This window comes from Borostomias antarcticus, assembly GCF_949987555.1.
Source record: "Borostomias antarcticus genome assembly, chromosome: 7".
Lineage (NCBI taxonomy): Eukaryota > Metazoa > Chordata > Actinopteri > Stomiiformes > Stomiidae > Borostomias > Borostomias antarcticus.
Genome location: NC_140240.1, coordinates 26,368,275 through 26,386,089, shown reverse-complemented (window position 1 = coordinate 26,386,089; position 17,815 = coordinate 26,368,275). Strand labels below are relative to the sequence as shown.

At 53.9% G+C, this 17,815-nt stretch overlaps 1 protein-coding gene across 8 annotated transcripts in view; it reads left to right on the top strand.

Moving 5' to 3' along the window:
* Positions 1-17,815, top strand: part of LOC311311038 (nuclear factor 1 X-type-like) — a gene marked incomplete at its 5' end in the record, with an annotated part of 70,282 nt that overhangs the window by 42,961 nt on the left and 9,506 nt on the right. For 3 of the 8 annotated variants that reach the window (XM_084440652.1, XM_084440654.1, XM_084440651.1), the window contains 9 exons: positions 4,513-4,575; positions 4,799-4,873; positions 4,993-5,113; positions 6,089-6,124; positions 6,613-6,740; positions 7,272-7,346; positions 12,556-12,684; positions 16,460-16,629; positions 17,349-17,496. In XM_084440652.1, coding sequence (XP_084296778.1) covers positions 4,513-4,575; positions 4,799-4,873; positions 4,993-5,113; positions 6,089-6,124; positions 6,613-6,740; positions 7,272-7,346; positions 12,556-12,684; positions 16,460-16,629; positions 17,349-17,496 — 945 coding nt within the window. The remainder of the gene's footprint in view (positions 1-4,512; positions 4,576-4,798; positions 4,874-4,992; positions 5,114-6,088; positions 6,125-6,612; positions 6,741-7,271; positions 7,347-12,555; positions 12,685-16,459; positions 16,630-17,348; positions 17,497-17,815) is intronic. The other 5 variants (XM_084440653.1, XM_084440655.1, XM_084440656.1 and 2 more) reach the window with 5 other exon arrangements.

Genomic DNA, 17,815 nt, shown 5'->3' with positions numbered 1-17,815 from the left:
GAGGGACTCAGAGAGACTACTAGTCTAGGACTGGGATGGGGGACTCAGAGAGACTACTAGTCTAGGACTGGGATGAGGGACTCAGAGAGACTACTAGTCTAGGACTGGGATGAGGGACTCAGAGAGACTACTAGTCTAGGACTGGGATGAGGGACTCAGAGAGACTACTAGTCTAGGACTGGGATGAGGGACTCAGAGAGACTACTAGTCTAGGACTGGGATGAGGGACTCAGAGAGACTACTAGTCTAGGACTGGGATGGGGGACTCAGAGAGACTACTAGTCTAGGACTGGGATGAGGGACTCAGAGAGACTACTAGTCTAGGACTGGGATGGGGGACTCAGAGAGACTACTAGTCTAGGACTGGGATGAGGGACTCAGAGAGACTACTAGTCTAGGACTGGGATGAGGGACTCAGAGAGACTACTAGTCTAGGACTGGGATGAGGGACTCAGAGAGACTACTAGTCTAGGACTGGGATGGGGGACTCAGAGAGACTACTAGTCTAGGACTGGGATGAGGGACTCAGAGAGACTACTAGTCTAGGACTGGGATGAGGGACTCAGAGAGACTACTAGTCTAGGACTGGGATGGGGGACTCAGAGAGACTACTAGTCTAGGACTGGGATGAGGGACTCAGAGAGACTACTAGTCTAGGACTGGGATGGGGGACTCAGAGAGACTACTAGTCTAGGACTGGGATGAGGGACTCAGAGAGACTACTAGTCTAGGACTGGGATGAGGGACTCAGAGAGACTACTAGTCTAGGACTGGGATGAGGGACTCAGAGAGACTACTAGTCTAAGACTGGGATGGGGGACTCAGAGAGACTACTAGTCTAGGACTGGGATGAGGGACTCAGAGAGACTACTAGTCTAGGACTGGGATGAGGGACTCAGAGAGACTACTAGTCTAGGACTGGGATGAGGGACTCAGAGAGACTACTAGTCTAGGACTGGGATGGGGGACTCAGAGAGACTACTAGTCTAGGACTGGGATGAGGGACTCAGAGAGACTACTAGTCTAAGACTGGAATGACTCAGAGAGACTACTAGTCTAGGACTGGGATGGGGGACTCAGAGAGACTACTAGTCTAGGACTGGGATGGGGGACTCAGAGAGACTACTAGTCTAGGACTGGGATGAGGGACTCAGAGAGACTACTAGTCTAGGACTGGGATGAGGGACTCAGAGAGACTACTAGTCTAGGACTGGGATGAGGGACTCAGAGAGACTACTAGTCTAGGACTGGGATGAGGGACTCAGAGAGACTAGTAGTCTAGGTTTGGGGGGCGACTGCCTCTCTGTGTGTGTGTGTGTGTGTGTGGGGGGGGGGGGGGAGCAGCAGCTCTCTTGCTGGGCTCTGCTCTGGGACTGAACAGCTGCCTCACACAGGACACTAGGGGGACCTCAGCAGGGAGGGCTACATGCTATCTTCCCTCTGAGAAGCATGGAAGTGAATGCTGCGGCCTGGGGGGGGGGGCGTGTGTGTGTGTGTGTATGTGTATGTGTGTATGTGTGTGTGTGTGTGTGTGTGTGACTGCTTAGGTTTGCGCTGGGCAATGTCGGGGAGGTTTGATTGGAGGTCTAGTGGTGGTGGGGCTGTCCTGTGTGTGTACAGTAGGTTTATGGTTTTGGTGGGGGGTTAATGTGGGATTGGCTGTAGGGTTTGAGGGGGGGGGGGGGGGGGCAGAGGGAGGTGCCGGGCCACGATTGGGGGGCTGCTGTGTGGAGATAAGGGGGACTGGATGTGCGGTGGTTGGGAAGGGGGGGGGGGTGCTGCTGGTGGGGTGGTGATAACCAGCACCCCCCCCCCCTCCTCCTAAACCAGCCCCACCCAGCCCTATCCCACCCCCACCCATACCCTACCGATGCTGAAGTCCTATCCTGGCTGTTAGCTCGCGCTAACACAGCCCCGTGTAGTCAGGGCTAGCGGAGAGGCTACGTCAGGTGCGCGCCATATTGTTGTCGGCAGTGGGTCATCTGGCCACTAACGGGTGATCTTGGAAAGGGCTGTCGGTGTGTGTGTGTGTGTGTGTGTGTCAGCTGGAGAGCCCTGCCCGACACCTCATATCAGCTCTTGATAGGACAGGACCCCAGTGCCGGGCCGGGGCGGCCACCTCAGTGCCCGCTCTGGCACCATAGTCTCACACTTGCTCATTCACACCTTCACCCCGGCCTAAAGTGTGTGGACCACAGGCAGAGAGGGACCGGTTGGCCCTCAGGACCACAATGGAAATAAGTCATTGGCTTTACTGTGTATATAATACATCCTCGATAGTTGATTGTTATACTGTGGTTCCTTTTTTTGTGTCTTAAACCAAATAAACCAAACCAAACCTAAACCCATATCGATGGCTCTGGTACAGACCTCTCGTTTGAGCCTATATCTGGAGCTCGAGCTGGAGCTTTACTAACTAACTACCAAGAAACGTTTGACGTCACGTACTTGGCGGCGGTTGGAAGGTACGAGAATGAGTTATGATTCGAACGATATTTCCACCTGTCGGCAAGAGTAAGCGCAAAACCCGACTGGCTGTTTAGTGTTATTGTGAACTCTTAGCTTGACTGCAAATTCATTTCTGCCACGGTTGTGGAAAGTCGCTTCATCGGCAAGAGTGCAGCTTGTTTTATAGGTGTGTATTGCGTGGTGTCGGACAGAGAAGTGTGTGTTGTGGATTCTAGATGCAAAAATACAACAGTATGAGAAACTCCAGCCAAGGGGTATTTTCTCATCAGTTTTCATTGGCCCGAGAAGATGTTTACTCTATGTGTGTATCTCCCCGTGAAAACACACACGTGTGTGTGTGTGTGTGTGTGCTGTGCGTGTGTGTGCGTGTGTTTTCGTCTGGGGCACGTGCACGAGGGCCCCCGCGTGCACGCTTTTGGAGTGTGTGCCGTCAGCTAGCAGGAATGCGTCCCGACCGCCAATGCTAAAATGGCTGCCAAGCGCTAAAATGGCTGCCAGGATTCCACTGAGAGAGAGAAAGAGAGAGCGCGGGAGAGAGAGAGAGAATGAGAGAGCCTGCATAAGGAAAGGAAAAAGAAGCTCAGTTTCTGTTCCCCTCTCTCTCTCTCTCTCTCTCTCTCTCTCTCTTTCTCTCTCCTTCTCCCTCTCCCTCTCTCTCTGCGTCGGCAGACAGGTCTGTTATTGTTTCTGCCGGCTAATCTGTGGCTTAGTGCTTTGCGAGCGGCGCTGGCATGAGCCGGTGTGCTCTGTTATCACCTACAGGCGGCAGATAAACGCCCCGCTCGCTTAGCCGAGCAGGCCCATGCTCTGCCCCGGTCCGGCCTGCCAGCGACACCGATAGGACACACACACACACTCAGAGGCTAGGACACACACACACACGCAGTCAGAGGCTAGGACACACGCACACACACACACACACACACACACACACTCAGAGGCATGGACACACACACACACACTCAGAGGCTAGGACACACACAAAGGCTTGGACACACACACACTCTCAGAGGCTAGGACACACATAGAGGCTTGGACACACACATACACACACACACACACACACACTCACTCTCAGAGGCATGGACACACACACACACTTTCAGAGGCTAGGACACACACACACTTGTCAGAGCCTAGGGCACACACACTCTCAGAGGCTAGGAAACAGACCCTCAGACACACAAACAAATACACGCACACACACACACACACACATGCACACACATCAGATATAGTCAGATACTGTATACTTGGAAATTACATAGATACGTAGCAAACTGACGTTATCTCTGTGTAGTGTACCGTATAAACACGTCTAAAAACGGATCATCTACGTGCTAAAACGTCATGGAGGACAAGGGCCTGCGCTGTACAGCCATGCTTCCCCCGAAAACAACCCTTTGCGGGACTTCTGGCTACTCTAGACCCAGGCTTCTGCGGCCTAGCCGTGCGCCCTGGCGGGAGTGGCAGCTGCCCGCGCGCCCCTGCCGTCTCTGTCACCTTTGACCTCACCTCGAATCCCTCGGGGCGGCCAGGGTGGCATGGGCACGAGGGCAGTGCTTCGCCGGGAGGGGGGATTGTGTGTGTGTGTGTGTGTGTGTGTGTGTGTGTGTGCGTCCGTGTGCGTGCGCGCGCATGTGTTAGGTGTTGCTGTTGGCACAGACGAAATCCCCTACCAGCGAGGGGGTATTAAGCGGGATTAGGCACAGGCATATGATTGCACCGTCGGATGGCGGCGCGACGCAATATAAATCCGAACGCCTACAGTAAAGGCAGGAGCAAGGAGCATTCTGGGACACGAGACACGCGCTCGCCCACGCCCACGCCGCCCTCTTAATAACTTGACACACCTCTCAGATATCACGGACTTGATAGAAACAGTATCGTTGCGGTGGTGTCGGTGACAGTATCGCTGTCTGAACTGAAACGAGAAACGCTTTTGTGGTTCCCTTGATACACACACTGTATCACTGTCAACCTCCTGGCTGAACCTCTCTCTCTCTCTCTCTCTCTCTCCCTCTGTGTCTCTCTCCCCTGTAGAATCTGGACAATCAGACAGTTCCAGCCAACAAGGAGACACAGACATCAAGCCACCGCCCAATGGTAAGTTCCGAGATACGCACACACACACGCGCACACACACACACGAACTGCACATGCAGACGCACCTTAAAAGCATACCGGCGCAGACCACCGGCGTACTTTCACGCTTATCGTTCCTCCCATGCCAGTTACTGAACACACACACGCGGGCGCGCACACACACGCAGATGGTGAGGTTCTAATAAGGCAGGCCTCGCTCTCTCTCTCTCTCTCTCCCCTCCAGGACACCTGAGTTTCCAGGACTGCTTCGTCACCTCAGGGGTGTGGAACGTGGCCGAGCTCGTCAGAGTGTCACAGAGTGAGTCCCCCGTCACCTCCTTTTCCTCCTCTTTCTATCACTACAGTATATCCCCGTTCCTCTCTCCATCCTCTTTCAAAATACAACAAATAATCACCCCCCCCCCCCCCTTTCCTCAGCTCCGGTTGCCACGGCGTCCGGCCCCAACTTCTCCCTGGCTGACCTGGAGAACCCCGGCTACTACAACATCAACCAGGTGGCCCTGGGCCGGCGCTCCCTCGCCTCCCCCCCTTCAACCAGGTAGGCCCGGACAAAGGTTCCTCTCTCCCAAAGGTTCCTACATCCTTCATGGGGGGGGGGGCAGCTGCACCTCCCGAAACATAGAACACACCTAATTCAAGTTCAATTCGCCTTATTCACCTCAGGTCAGTCTGACGTAACTGGGGGTGCGGATGCGGAAGTGCCCGTTGACTTCAATGTTAAAAGTTCATTGTAAAAACACCACTTCAAGAACCGAAATAGTCAAAATAACAGGCTGAATACACTATCGGGATTACAATCATTACCAGACTCTGATTGTTTTTCACTGCCGTTGTTTTCGCGTTTGGAAATACATGGAGGTGAATGAGCCATAGTTAGCCGTCAGCTGCATTCACTCCCATGTATTTCCAAACACGAAAACAACGGCAGTGAAAAACAATCAGAGTCTGGTAATGATGAGTTTGTAACCCCGATAGTGTATTCAGCCTGTTATTTTGACTATTTCGGTTCTTGAAGTGGTGTTTTTACAGTGAACTTTTAACATTGAAGTCAACGGGCACTTCCGCATCCGCACCCCTAATTACGTCAGACTGACCAATATGGCAGCTGAGGTGAATAAGGTGAATATGATCATTAGTGATTTTCACATTATACCGAGTATCTGAGTATCTGTTCAGATGCGACAGAAAGGCTTGGTTATATCAGATTATAATTAAAGGCAGAGCCAAAGAGATAAATAGTGTTTTTTATACTGGTGGTCAAGTGCCTGGGTTCACCTCTACTGTATGTACAGTCACACAGGTACAGCATGTTCCACGGTCCAGAATGAACTCACAGTGCTTTACGTTTCTTCTCTGAGTCTCCCATCTCTTACCTCTCTGTGTGTCTCTCCACAGTCACTCTCTACTTTATAGATGTATGATGGCTCTCTCTCTCTCTCTCTCTCTCTCTGTTTCCCCCTATCCCTCTCTTTCTCTCTCTCTATCCTCCACTCTGTCTTCTCTGCTGATGTAGGTCTGAGGTGGAGCTGTACGCAAACCTTCCACGGAGGTAGTTATACACACACACACACACACACACACACACACACACACACACATATAAAGACACACACACACACACACACACACACACACACACACACACACACACACACAAAGACACATAAAGACACACACACACACACACACACACACATAAAGACACACACACACACACACACACACACACACACACAAACACACACACACAAAGACACACACAGCAGCAGCCTTTGAGGTTGGCCTTGTTCTCTTTCTTTCTTACCTCTCTTCTGTCCATGTCCACTTTCCTCTTGACCTTCTCTCTCTGAACCTGAGTTCTCTGGGTGTTGATTGTGTTCTCAAATGCACAGAAGGTGCGTTTGATTAATCTCAGAGGGCACTCTTTTGGGGCCGCTCCGTTGGTCTCACTGTACTGGTTGAACGAAATCAAGCGCACCCCCCGAGCGATTGACACTGTTTGCAAATGGCTCCCCTCCCCCCCCCCCCCCCCCCCAGCTCCACCAAGAGGAAGTCGCTAGACGACAGCGAGCTGGAGAGCCCCACCGACGACGTCTTCTACCCCGGACGCTCCCCCGCCGCTGGCTCCTCCCAGTCCAGCGGCTGGCCCAACGACATGGACGCAGGTACCCCCCCCCCCCCTGCCCGCCCGCCGACCCCCTGAAGCTCTCTCTCTCTGACCCTCCCCCTCCACCCTCCCTTGAATTATTAATTCTCTCTCTCTCCCTCTCTCTCTTTCTTTCTCTCTCTCTCTTTCTCTCTCTCTCTCTCTCTCTCTCTCCAACGTGCCTCCTCTTCTTGCCCGACCACACGCCGCCCTCTCCTCTGTGGACACCATCCTGTCTTTGACACTGAACATCTGGCCCTGTTAGCCACTCCCTCCCCGCCGGCGTCCCCTGTCCCCTGTCCCCCCCCCTCCCCCCGGTGGCCGACAACTCGACAAATGCTTCATCCTTGACCTAAACAATAATCAAAGTTGCCATCATGTTTGTTAATAATCACTCTTTCTCTACATCATACAAAAATGCCCCCTCTCTCCTTCCTCCCTTTCTCCTCTCTCTCTTTCTCCTTCCTCCCCCTCTCTCTCTCTCTCTCTCTCTCTCTCTCCTCCCTACTCCCTCTCTCTCATTGTTAACAATACCCTTCTCCACTTGCAGTGCAGCACCATTTGGCGAATGTGCAGGAGAGGAAGATTAAACATGAAAGTGATGGCGTGCAGTTTCCGTACCATGGTTAGAACAACATTACACTCATCTCTACTGTATTATGTATCTATATCTATATATATATATCCACCTGTATATAACCCCAACCATTCCTCTATCAACCTGTTTCCTGTGTTTATATCTGTGTAGATCCGCCCCACCCAGACCCCAACCACCACACTGCAACACCGGGCGAAGCGCCATAGTCACGCTCGGTCATGTGCCGTTTAGCCGCTAAGCTAGCTGTTCCCGGATTAGCGCGGTAGCTAGCGTCTCGGGCTTGTTTTTTTGTTTTGTTTTTTTGCCCGGCTGAACATTTCTGGCCAGGGTTGCGGCGATTAGGATGCCCGAGGGGGCGGGGTCTCTCCCAGGGGGGGGGGGGGGCTCGTCGAGGTCTCGTTTCGCTCTGTAGCCCCTCGGCGGGCGCGGCGTCGTTTAACGCACCGTACGCCGACAGATGGCGGCGCCGCGCGCGACGCGATGTCCCGTGTGGACGCCGGCGTTTTTTCCTCTGGCGTCACGCACATGCTCGTGCGCGCGCACACACACACACACACACACACACACACACACACACACACACACACAGAGGCGAATACAGGCAAAAACAAATGCATATAAACCGTGTACACAGCCACACACACACACACACGTTGTGTTTAGAAACGCGCGCGCTCGGAGACACATGCTTATCACACGTCCCACCCCTCCAGGTGTTGGGGTGGTGCCTCCATCCCTCCATCTGAAATCCCTCATTAAGACGCCTGCAGCCTGCGGATCAGAGGTGTAAACCCCTGCTAGCGCTCCCTGGCTGGCTCTCCCTCCTTCTCTCCCTCCTTCTCTCCCTCCCTCCCCGCTCTCTAATTGAAAACGTGTGCAGCGGCATAGAGGCCCCCGGAGAGAGGAGGAGGAGGAGGAGAAGAAGTGAGAGGGTAGAGACAGACCTAGAGAGAGAGAGAGAGAGACAGACAAGAGGGAGAGAGAGACATGCAGAGATAGAGTGAGAGAGAGAACGACCTAGAGACAGGCAGAGAGAGCGTGAGAGAGAAACCTACAGAACAAGAGAGAGATCAACAGGCAGATAGACAGGCAGGCAGAGAGAGAATGAGAGAGAGACCAACAGACAGACAAACAAGCAGAGAGAGAGACTAACAGACAGACAGACAGACAAGCAGAGAGAGAGAGACTAACAGACAGACAGGCAGAGGGAGAGAGAGAGAGACAGAGAGAGAGACTAACAGACAGGCAGAGGGAGAGAGACTAACAGACAGACAGACAGGCAGAGGAAGAGAGAGAGAGACAGAGAGAGAGACTAACAGACAGGCAGAGGGAGAGAGAGAGAGACAGAGAGAGAGACTAACAGACAGGCAGAGGGAGAGAGACTAACAGACAGACAGACAGGCAGAGGGAGAGAGAGAGAGACAGAGAGAGAGACTAACAGACAGACAGACAGACAGACAAGCAGAGAGAGAGAGACTTACAGACAGACAGACAGACAGGCAGAGGGAGAGAGACTAACAGACAGACAGACAGACAAGCAGAGAGAGAGAGACTAACAGACAGACAGGCAGGGAGACAGAGAGAGAGAGAGAGAGACAGAGAGAGAGACTAACAGACAGACAGACAGACCGACAGACAGACAGACAAGCAGAGAGAGAGAGACTAACAGACAGACAGGCAGGGAGACAGAGAGAGACAGAGAGAGAGACAGACAGACAGGCAGGGAGACAGAGAGAGACAGAGAGAGAGAGAGAGCGAGCCTGTTGGAGCGCGGCCCCGGGCGGGGCCCTGTCTGTGGTCGGTGGCCAGGCCTCCGCTCCTGCTCCAGCTAGCTGAGCTGTAAACGTAATTAAGAGGCTGCTCATCAGAGCCACACAGAGGACGGCTGCTACACGCCTTAGCGCACCGCACCCCCCTCCGCGCGCACACACACACACACACAAACACACACACACACACACGTACAAACACACACACACACATACAAACACACACACGTGCGGAAACGCACACACGCAGACGAGCGCAGCCCACCTCTTAATGAGCTTGGCAAAACGAGATGTAAAAAAAAATTGCATGCAAATCTGGACCCTCTTCCCAATTAATTTACAAACAACAACCCCAAAATTACACACCAAAAGCTGGGGGTGATTGTTGTTGTTTTTGTGTGTGTGTGTGTGGGGGGGGGGGGGGGGGGGACGCTTCCGCGGTATAAAATGGACGTCAAATATTACATTGATGAAGGGATTGAAAGAGAACGCGAGATGCTCGTCAGCTCTGTTGTAGAATGGGAGATGGTGTGTTGTGTGTGTGTGTGTGTGTGTGTGATTGGGGTTGTGTGTGTGTGTGTGTCTGCTTGCTTAGGGGATCCCACCTGCCACAGGCAGGGCCCACCTGGGACTTCCTGTCCAGGTGGGGGGTACGAAAACAAGAAAGCGCACACAAACAAACAGGACCGCGGAGAACACAGAAAACACACACACACACACACACACACACACAGGTGTGCCACGCCGTCAGCCCACCCCCCCCCTTCCCCCCAGTACCAACAGCCAAACCCCAACTCCCTCCATATCCAATCGAGCACACAGATGCAGGAGCACGGGCACACACACAAACACACGCGCACGCACACACACACGCTCACACACACACACACACATACCCAGATGCATGTACTGTAGATATACATGCGCCCACGCGCACACACTCCCTAACACACACACACACACACACGGGCAGAGGAGAGCTACTCCGGTCCCAGATGGTGTTTCCGTGTGTGTATAGCCCAGGGAGCTGCCCGCCTGCTGGAGGCATCTGCTCCACATGGAGGGGGGGGGGGGGTGTGTTGTGTGTGCAGGCGGGAGGGGGGGTAGTTTGGTAGTGGGGGCAAGGACGGCGGGGATAGGTAGGTAGGTGGGGGGGGGGGGGGCGTCAGAACGAAACAACCATGATTTTATATTAGTTCCAATGGCTTGTGAAATGATTTGCGAGGGGGGCGGGCTGTTGCTTTTTGAGTTAGAGGCTAGAGGGGGGGGGGGGGGGGGGGGGGACTGGACTTCTGTGTTTAGTCTGCCCGAGGGGGGGGGTTAAATCCCCTGACTTCCATTCTACCAGGCTCTTCTTCTGAATGTGTGTGTGTATGCTTGCGTGTGTGGGAGAGAAATTTTGTGTGTGTGCGTGTGTGTGCGTGCGTGCTGGAGAATGTGGGCTGCAGACGCGCATCTGGTGGCGGGCCTGTTAGTGTAGGGGAGACAGAAGGGTCACGGGAGCGCTTGATTTGTTGCCAGTCCGGCGCTGCGGCTTGCCAGGCGAGGGACACAGGGTTGTAGTGAAACACACACACACGTACACACACACACACACCGCAGTCTGGTCTCTTCAAAAGTGTCTCTGTTTCACATCTTCCTGGGTGATGGCGTCCATTTTGGCTTTTGCGTCTCTTCCATCTTCCCTTCCTTCATCTCCTCTATGTGGTTGTACTGTCTGAACCCCGCCTCCTAAATCTCTTCAGACCCCGGCCCTTCCCCCCTCGGCACGACCGCGTCGGGGTCACCCACCGTGACCGTCGCCGGATCCTTGTCCCCCTTCGCGGCCTCAATCTCTCCGACGGGACAATACGCCCCCCCCCAACGCCCCCGCGGTAGTCAGGAAATATCTAAATCAATGTGTTTGTTAAATGCATAATTGCCTCTCATGTACAGTACTCACTCACTCCCACCTGCCTGAAGACTTAACACCTTCACACCGGCTGGGTTTACACACGCCCCCGCCCGGCTCTCAAAGATGTTCACACATCCTCAGCCAGAGAGAGCGGAGAATCACAGTTAAAAGGGGATTAAATGCCATTTTTTCTACATCCGGGACCATGGAAATAGCACAATAGAACGCAACGGAGTAGAGAGGTTTAAGAGCAAAATATCTGCACGTCGTCACTTGAATGTTTTTTTTTTCGAGGAGGATTAAAGGACGAACGTGAAACTTTAAGGGTGTTGTTTTTAGTCAGTTCAACCTCACGGTGCGTGTTTGTGTTTCTGGGCTGTGTTTGTGTTTTTGAGCGAGTGTGTGAGTAAGTGAGCGAGTGAATGTGTTTCTGTGTGTGCGTGTGTGTGTGTGTGTGTGACAGTGAGCGTGTGCGTGCGCGCGCATGCACACGTGTGTCAGAAAGAGATAGCTCGCGCTCGGAGCCTCAAGACACCTCAATTTCATACACGTCCTCAGACCGATCCGCACGACCAAAACGAAACAGAAAGACAACTGCGTTCCTCTCACAGTTTTTTATTTTTTTCCCGCTCCGCCGTCACCCTCTACCCCCCCCCCCTCCCCTCCCCTCGCATATTTTCATGTCTCCCACGTTTTTCTCGCCTCTCTCTCCCTCCTCCCTCTGTCTCCCCTCTCTGTCCGTCTGCTTGTCTTTCTCGCCGAGCAGCTGTCGGCTCCATACTGTACAGTGTGTGCTATTTCTGAATGGAGGCTTCGTACCCGGAGGGACCGCGGCCCCCCCCACCCCCGCCACAGCGCACCGCCGTAGCCATGCCGACCGAGCCGGTACACTCTCTAAAAAGGCTCTGGCGGGCACCTCGGAGACCGCTGAGAAACGAGGCGGATATGTTTCCTTCATTTCATGGCTGCCCGCCCCCACCACCCCAACCGTCCACTCAGTTTGGCTCTTTGGCCGGACATGTTTGTTGGTGTCTCTTACCTATTCGTTTTCCCCTTTATATGTCTGGGCACCTTTTTCTGAAGTAGTTTTATTAGCCTAATTTTCAACCCCCCCAAAAAAGCTTATTATTTCATGATATGGAGAATTTAGATCTGAAGTAGATCTTTTTGTTAGTGGACCTTCACAAACAGCTCCCGAATTCTGAAACCCCTCCCGTTTTCCATGCCAGAACCCCAACCCTTTTTTTTTTTTTTTACCCAGCATGCCTTCTGAGGACATCATTTGCATAGAGGCCTGTGATTGGCTCAATTGCGAGCAGCACTCAGCCAGGACTGGGCTTTTTATGGGTGCACTTCCATCAGCCAATCAAATACAATCCAGCTCCCCTTTGACCAATCAGATTTTAAAAAATAAAAGATTATTTGAAAGTGTAGCCAGTCAAAAGCCTTGTACATTAAACCGTCCTCTCTCTTCTCCCTCCCTCCCCCCCACCCCCCTCCCTATTCCCCGTTTTATTTTTTTCATTTATTTTTTTTGTTGATCCCACTTTTTTCATTTATTTTTTTTCGCCAGGACTGTCCTCGCCTGGTTCTCTTAAGAAGCCGGGGAAGTTTGATTTCAACGCCCTGTCCTCCCAGACGCGGTCCCCCCGCATGGCGTTCACACACCACCCGCTGCCCGTGCTGGCAGGAGTGAGACCAGGTGAGAGCCTTGACCCCCCAAACCCTTGCAGTCCCCAATGGAGGAGAGAGAACGAGAGAGAGAGGGGGGGGGAGAGGAGAGAGAGAGAGAGGGAGTATAATGCCTACGTTTAGTTTCCTCAACTATATGATTTCTAGAGATGTATTGAATCGTACATGAGCTGCAATGAATCAGTGAATAGATATGACCTTCCGTATCTTTGACTGTAGCCCATAACAGTGTCCTCAGTTCAGGATCACTGTCTAGAGGGCAAAGATCTGTCTAGAGAGCAAAGATCTTTTGAGCCAACAAGATCCCCGACTCCCCTCGGGGTCCAGAGAGCACTTATTTCCCTGACCGTTATTACAGTACCATGGCTTGCAGTGATACTCTAACTCTCTCTCTCTCTCCCTCATTCTCTCTCTCCATCTCTTTCCATCACTCCATCATCCCTGTCCCCCAACTCTCTCTTCCTTCCTTTTAAATGTGTCATCACCATGCTACCGCTCCATCCACGCTCGTGCGACTGAGTCACCTCACATGTCGCCGCTACTCACGCAAACATGTTTGGATGAGAACCATGGACGGGGAGGTCGGGGGTGGGGGGGGGGGGTTGGGGTGAGGACTACAGATCTGTCCCTTCTGGTCTCAAAGCTGCTAGCTAGGAGCTGTGCCCATCCAGCTTCCTTAAGTAGCCACGTGTATCCGGCGCGTACGAAGAACTAGCGACGGAAGTAGCCTCCCGGCGCTACGGCGCACCGGCGATCGCGACCTGAGTCCGGCTACTCCCGGCGGAGGACGCCCCCAGCCGCGGACCGGCTCTGTGAAGCCGGGGTGTGGCTCAGCGGCGCAAACAGGGGTGTCTTAAAACGAGGGCGCGAGTCTGAGAGTGAGTGAGGGGAGCGGACAGCGGTGCCCGCCAGGGGAGTGGACAGCGGTGGCCGCCAGGGCAGCGTTATGGCTCGAACGGCGGCATTGAGGAGTTAAGAGCGAGTTAAGAGTCGCGTTAAGAGCGAGTTAAGAGTCGTGTTAAGAGCGAGTTAAGAGTCGTGATAAGAGCGAGTTAAGAGTCGCGTTAAGAGCGAGTTAAGAGTTGTGTTAAGAGCGAGTTAAGAGTCGTGTTAAGAGCGAGTTAAAAGTCGTGTTAAGAGCGAGTTAAGAGTCGTGTTAAGAGCGAGTTAAGAGTCGTGTTAAGAGCGAGTTAAGAGTCGTGTTAAGAGCGAGTTAAGAGTCGCATTAAGAGCGAGTTAAGAGTCGTGTTAAGAGCGAGTTAAGAGTCGTGTTAAGAGCTATCCCCGGGGAGAAGAGACGTGTCTGTCTCCATGGCGCTCAGTGCTGAGAATTCCCAGCGTCTCGGAGATACAAGTCCCCCGTTGAGGCTCGGCTTTCAGAGGAATAAATACACGTCCTCGCTCCCTCTCTCTCTTTCTCTCTGTCTCCCTCACTCTCACCCTGTTTCCCTCTCTCTCTCTCTCTCTCTCTCTCTCTCTCACCCCATTTCCCTCTCTCTCTCTCTCTCTCTCACCCTCCCTCTCTCTCCCTCTCTCTCCCTCCCCCTGTCTCTCTCAGGGCAGGCTTGGTCCACAGCCAAGCCAGCCCTATCATGTAAAGGTCATTTGGACTCAGAGCCCTTATTATTCTCCAATAGAATATTTGTTCCCTATTTTAAGGGAACACAACTCTAAATGTATAGGCACCACCCACTCAGTCAAATCCCTCGTATTTGAAAATGCACCTGGTAAATAATCCGGATTCCGATTCTGATTGCGGTACATAGTTAAACGGGCATGTTTAAAACAGTATATGTGGCGCGCAGGGAAAAGTTCACACTCCTCTGTCCAGTAGTGAACCTCGCTCTCGTAGTTTGTGCGTGTGTGTGTGTGTGTGTGTGTGCGTACGCCGATCGAATGAGAGCCTTTCCTGTAATAGAGAGCTGTCTAGTGTGAGATTGTTTAGACTCTTGGGGGCGGGGGGTTGGGGGGTGGAGAGGGAGTCTGTGTGCTAAAATGGCCGCCATCCAAATGGAATGTCCCCTCAGAGGCCTGGGTTCTATAAAGGGACCCAGGGAGGCGGAGGGAGGGGTGTGTGTGTGTGTGTGTGTTTGTGTGTGTGTGGGGGGGGGGGTTAGTTAAGAGGGAGCTTGGCTGGATGTTCAGCGACAGGGGACAGAGCAACGCCTCTCCAGCTCTTGTCTGGGTTAGTCTGGCTAGTTTATGGTCCTGCTGGCACTCAGCCACCAATGGACGCCCGCCAGACCACTGTTGTCTGGTTGTTCAGGTAGTCCAGTCTGGTGAACACACACACACGCGCACGTGGACACGCACGGCGCACACACCGACGTTAATGCACACATGTGCGACCGCTCGCGTGCAGACACACACGCACACACACACGCACACACCTGCGTACACAGGAGAGATAGTAGGTGACAGACACGTTCACAGATGCTCATTCGCCGAGCCCCTCCGCTGCCGACCAGCTTGGCTGTTGATCGGATCGCCAGATTGCCAAGGCCATCGAGTCTCGGCAGACTGCAGTCAGCACGCACACACACACACACGCACACACACACACACACACACACGCACACACACATAAGCATCACGCTTGCACATGCACACACGCACACTGGCACACACACACACACACACACATATAAGCATGTACACTTGCACACACGCACATACATTCACACACACACACACACACACACACACACACACACACACACACACACACACACACACACACTGCCTGTCCTCTGAGGGGTATTCACTAATGTCTATGGGAGCCTGTGTTTGGGAGCCATCCTTCTCTCCTGTGCCTCAGTCCACTGGAACGACGCAGCAGTGATGGGCTGTGATTGATTACATATACCCACCAACAGTTAAACAACTGGAAAAATCTGTGTGTCTGTCACGTGTGTGTGTGTTAATTCAGTGAGCATCTGTGTGTTAATTCAGTGTGTGTGTGTGTGTGCGCGCCTCCATGCTGTACTTACCAGAGGTAGACGCAAACACAGAGTACTGTTTTATTGAATGAATGGGACCAGATGTTGCCCAATAGCCAGGGATAATTCTAGTCATTTGTAAGCAGGAGAAGCTATGAGCCCTCTGCTGCGAAGCCCCCCCCCTGGCCTCTGCCAAAGAACAGTGACGTTCACTTCACATATTAGCATTTTATTAGCATTAAGCACACTGATAAGCCTGTCTGGCATCAGTCTGACTAGACTAATGAATATGAACATCTTTCAGTGTCGCGTGTCGGTGCTGGCATGTTTTCATCTTTTGAATTGTCTGAAGGACATTGACGGTCTCATTCACAGTGTCTCTCTACTCTCTCCTATACACTCTCTCTCTCTCTGTCTCTCTCTTTCTCACTCTCTCCATCTCTTCCCTTCTCTCTCTCTCCCTCTCTCTCCCTACCCCCCCCCCTCTATTTTTCTCTCTCTCTCCCTCTCTCCCCCTCTCCTCTCTCTCTTCCTCTCTCTCCCTATCCCACCCCCTCTTTTTCTCTCTCCCTATCTCCCCCCCCTCTCTCTCTCTCTCTCTCTCCCTATCTCCCCCCTCCCCTCTCTCTCTTCCTCTCTCTCCCTACCCCTCCCTCTCTTTTTCTCTCTCTCTCCCTCTCTCCCTATCTCCCCCCTCCTCTCTCTCCCTATCCCACCCCCTCTCTCTCTCTCTCTCTCCCTACCCCCCCCCCTCTCCTCCTCTCCCTATCTCCCCCCCTCTCTCTCTCTCTCCCTATCTCCCCCTCTCCTCTCTCCCCCCCCCCCCCTCCCCTCCTCCTCATCCAGGGAGCCCCCGTGCCTCGGCCTCGGCCCTGCACTTCCCATCGTCCTCCATCATCCAGCAGTCCAGCCCCTACTTCACCCACCCCACCATCCGCTACCACCACCACCAGGACCCGCTCAAGGAGTTCGTCCAGTTCGTCTGCGCCGACGGTTCGGGCCAGCCCAGTGCACAGGTGAGGGGGCCGCGCGTCGCACGCCGGCAGGCCCGCGGGGGGGACGAGGAGGAGCGGCACACGCACGCCGGTGACCTCAGAGAGAGAGAAAGAGAGACGCCGGCGGCAGCTCGCCTCTCTCTTTCTTCTCGCGCCCGTGTGCCACCACTGCCGCCATTTTGTTTCCCGCTTCCCACAGAGAGAGAGGGAGAGAACCCATCAGGAGGACTCACGCAGACACACACACACCTGCGCACACACACACACACACTGCCCCATCTCACTGACCAGATTCCAGACCTGTACTTCCCTCCCTTTTTAAGTTCTGTTCGTCACACTCTCTAACCCCCCCCTTCAACCCAACCCCCCCCCCCCCCGCCCAGTCTTCTTCGCTGTTTTTAATTTCCACTGACGACCAACGCGCATCACTTCCTCTTCTGCTTCAGCTACCCCCCTCCCCTCCCCCACCCCACCCCCCACCACCACCGTTGACTCTCAGCTCTGTCTTCGTGGCCTTGTGTTTGTCTGCCGGTGAGCGTGTGTGTGTGTGTGTGTGTGTGTGTGCGCGTGTGAGACACTTGTCCGTCCACATGCGTCGTTTGTGTGTGTGCGTGTGCGCCTCTGCCACATGCGTGTGTGCGTCCAGCCCCCCCCCCCCCGCGCGTCCGGCGTGCCTGCGTGTGTGTGTTGGTGTGTGTGTCCGTCCGTCCGTCCGCTCACCCTGTCTGTGTCGTCCGCAGCCTAACGGCGGCGGCCAGAGCAAAATGCCGGGCTCCTTCCTGCTGCCCCCGCCGCCCCCAGTGGCGCGGCCCGTGCCCCTCCCCATGCCCGACTCTAAACCCATCAGCACGCCCCCCGACGGCGGACTCACCTCGCCCGCATCTCCGTGTAAGTGACCCCCCCACCCCTCGTCCCCCCCGCAAACCCCCCTCACCACCCCCCACCCACTCCACACCATCGCCCCCCCCCCCCCCCCAACCCGCAGACCAGGACAAACCAAAGCTCAGGAGAGCAGCCGGATTGTCGATAGCGTAGCTAGCGCTACGGGCTAGTGTAGCCACAAAGCTAGCGGCTAGCTCCTCCGCTACCACGCTGTGAGGTGACAGGGCAATTTTGGCTAGCGTAGAGGTAGAGTAGACCTACTCCTCTCCCTCCTGAGCAGCCCAGCAGCCCCACACACACACATGCGCGCACACACACACACACA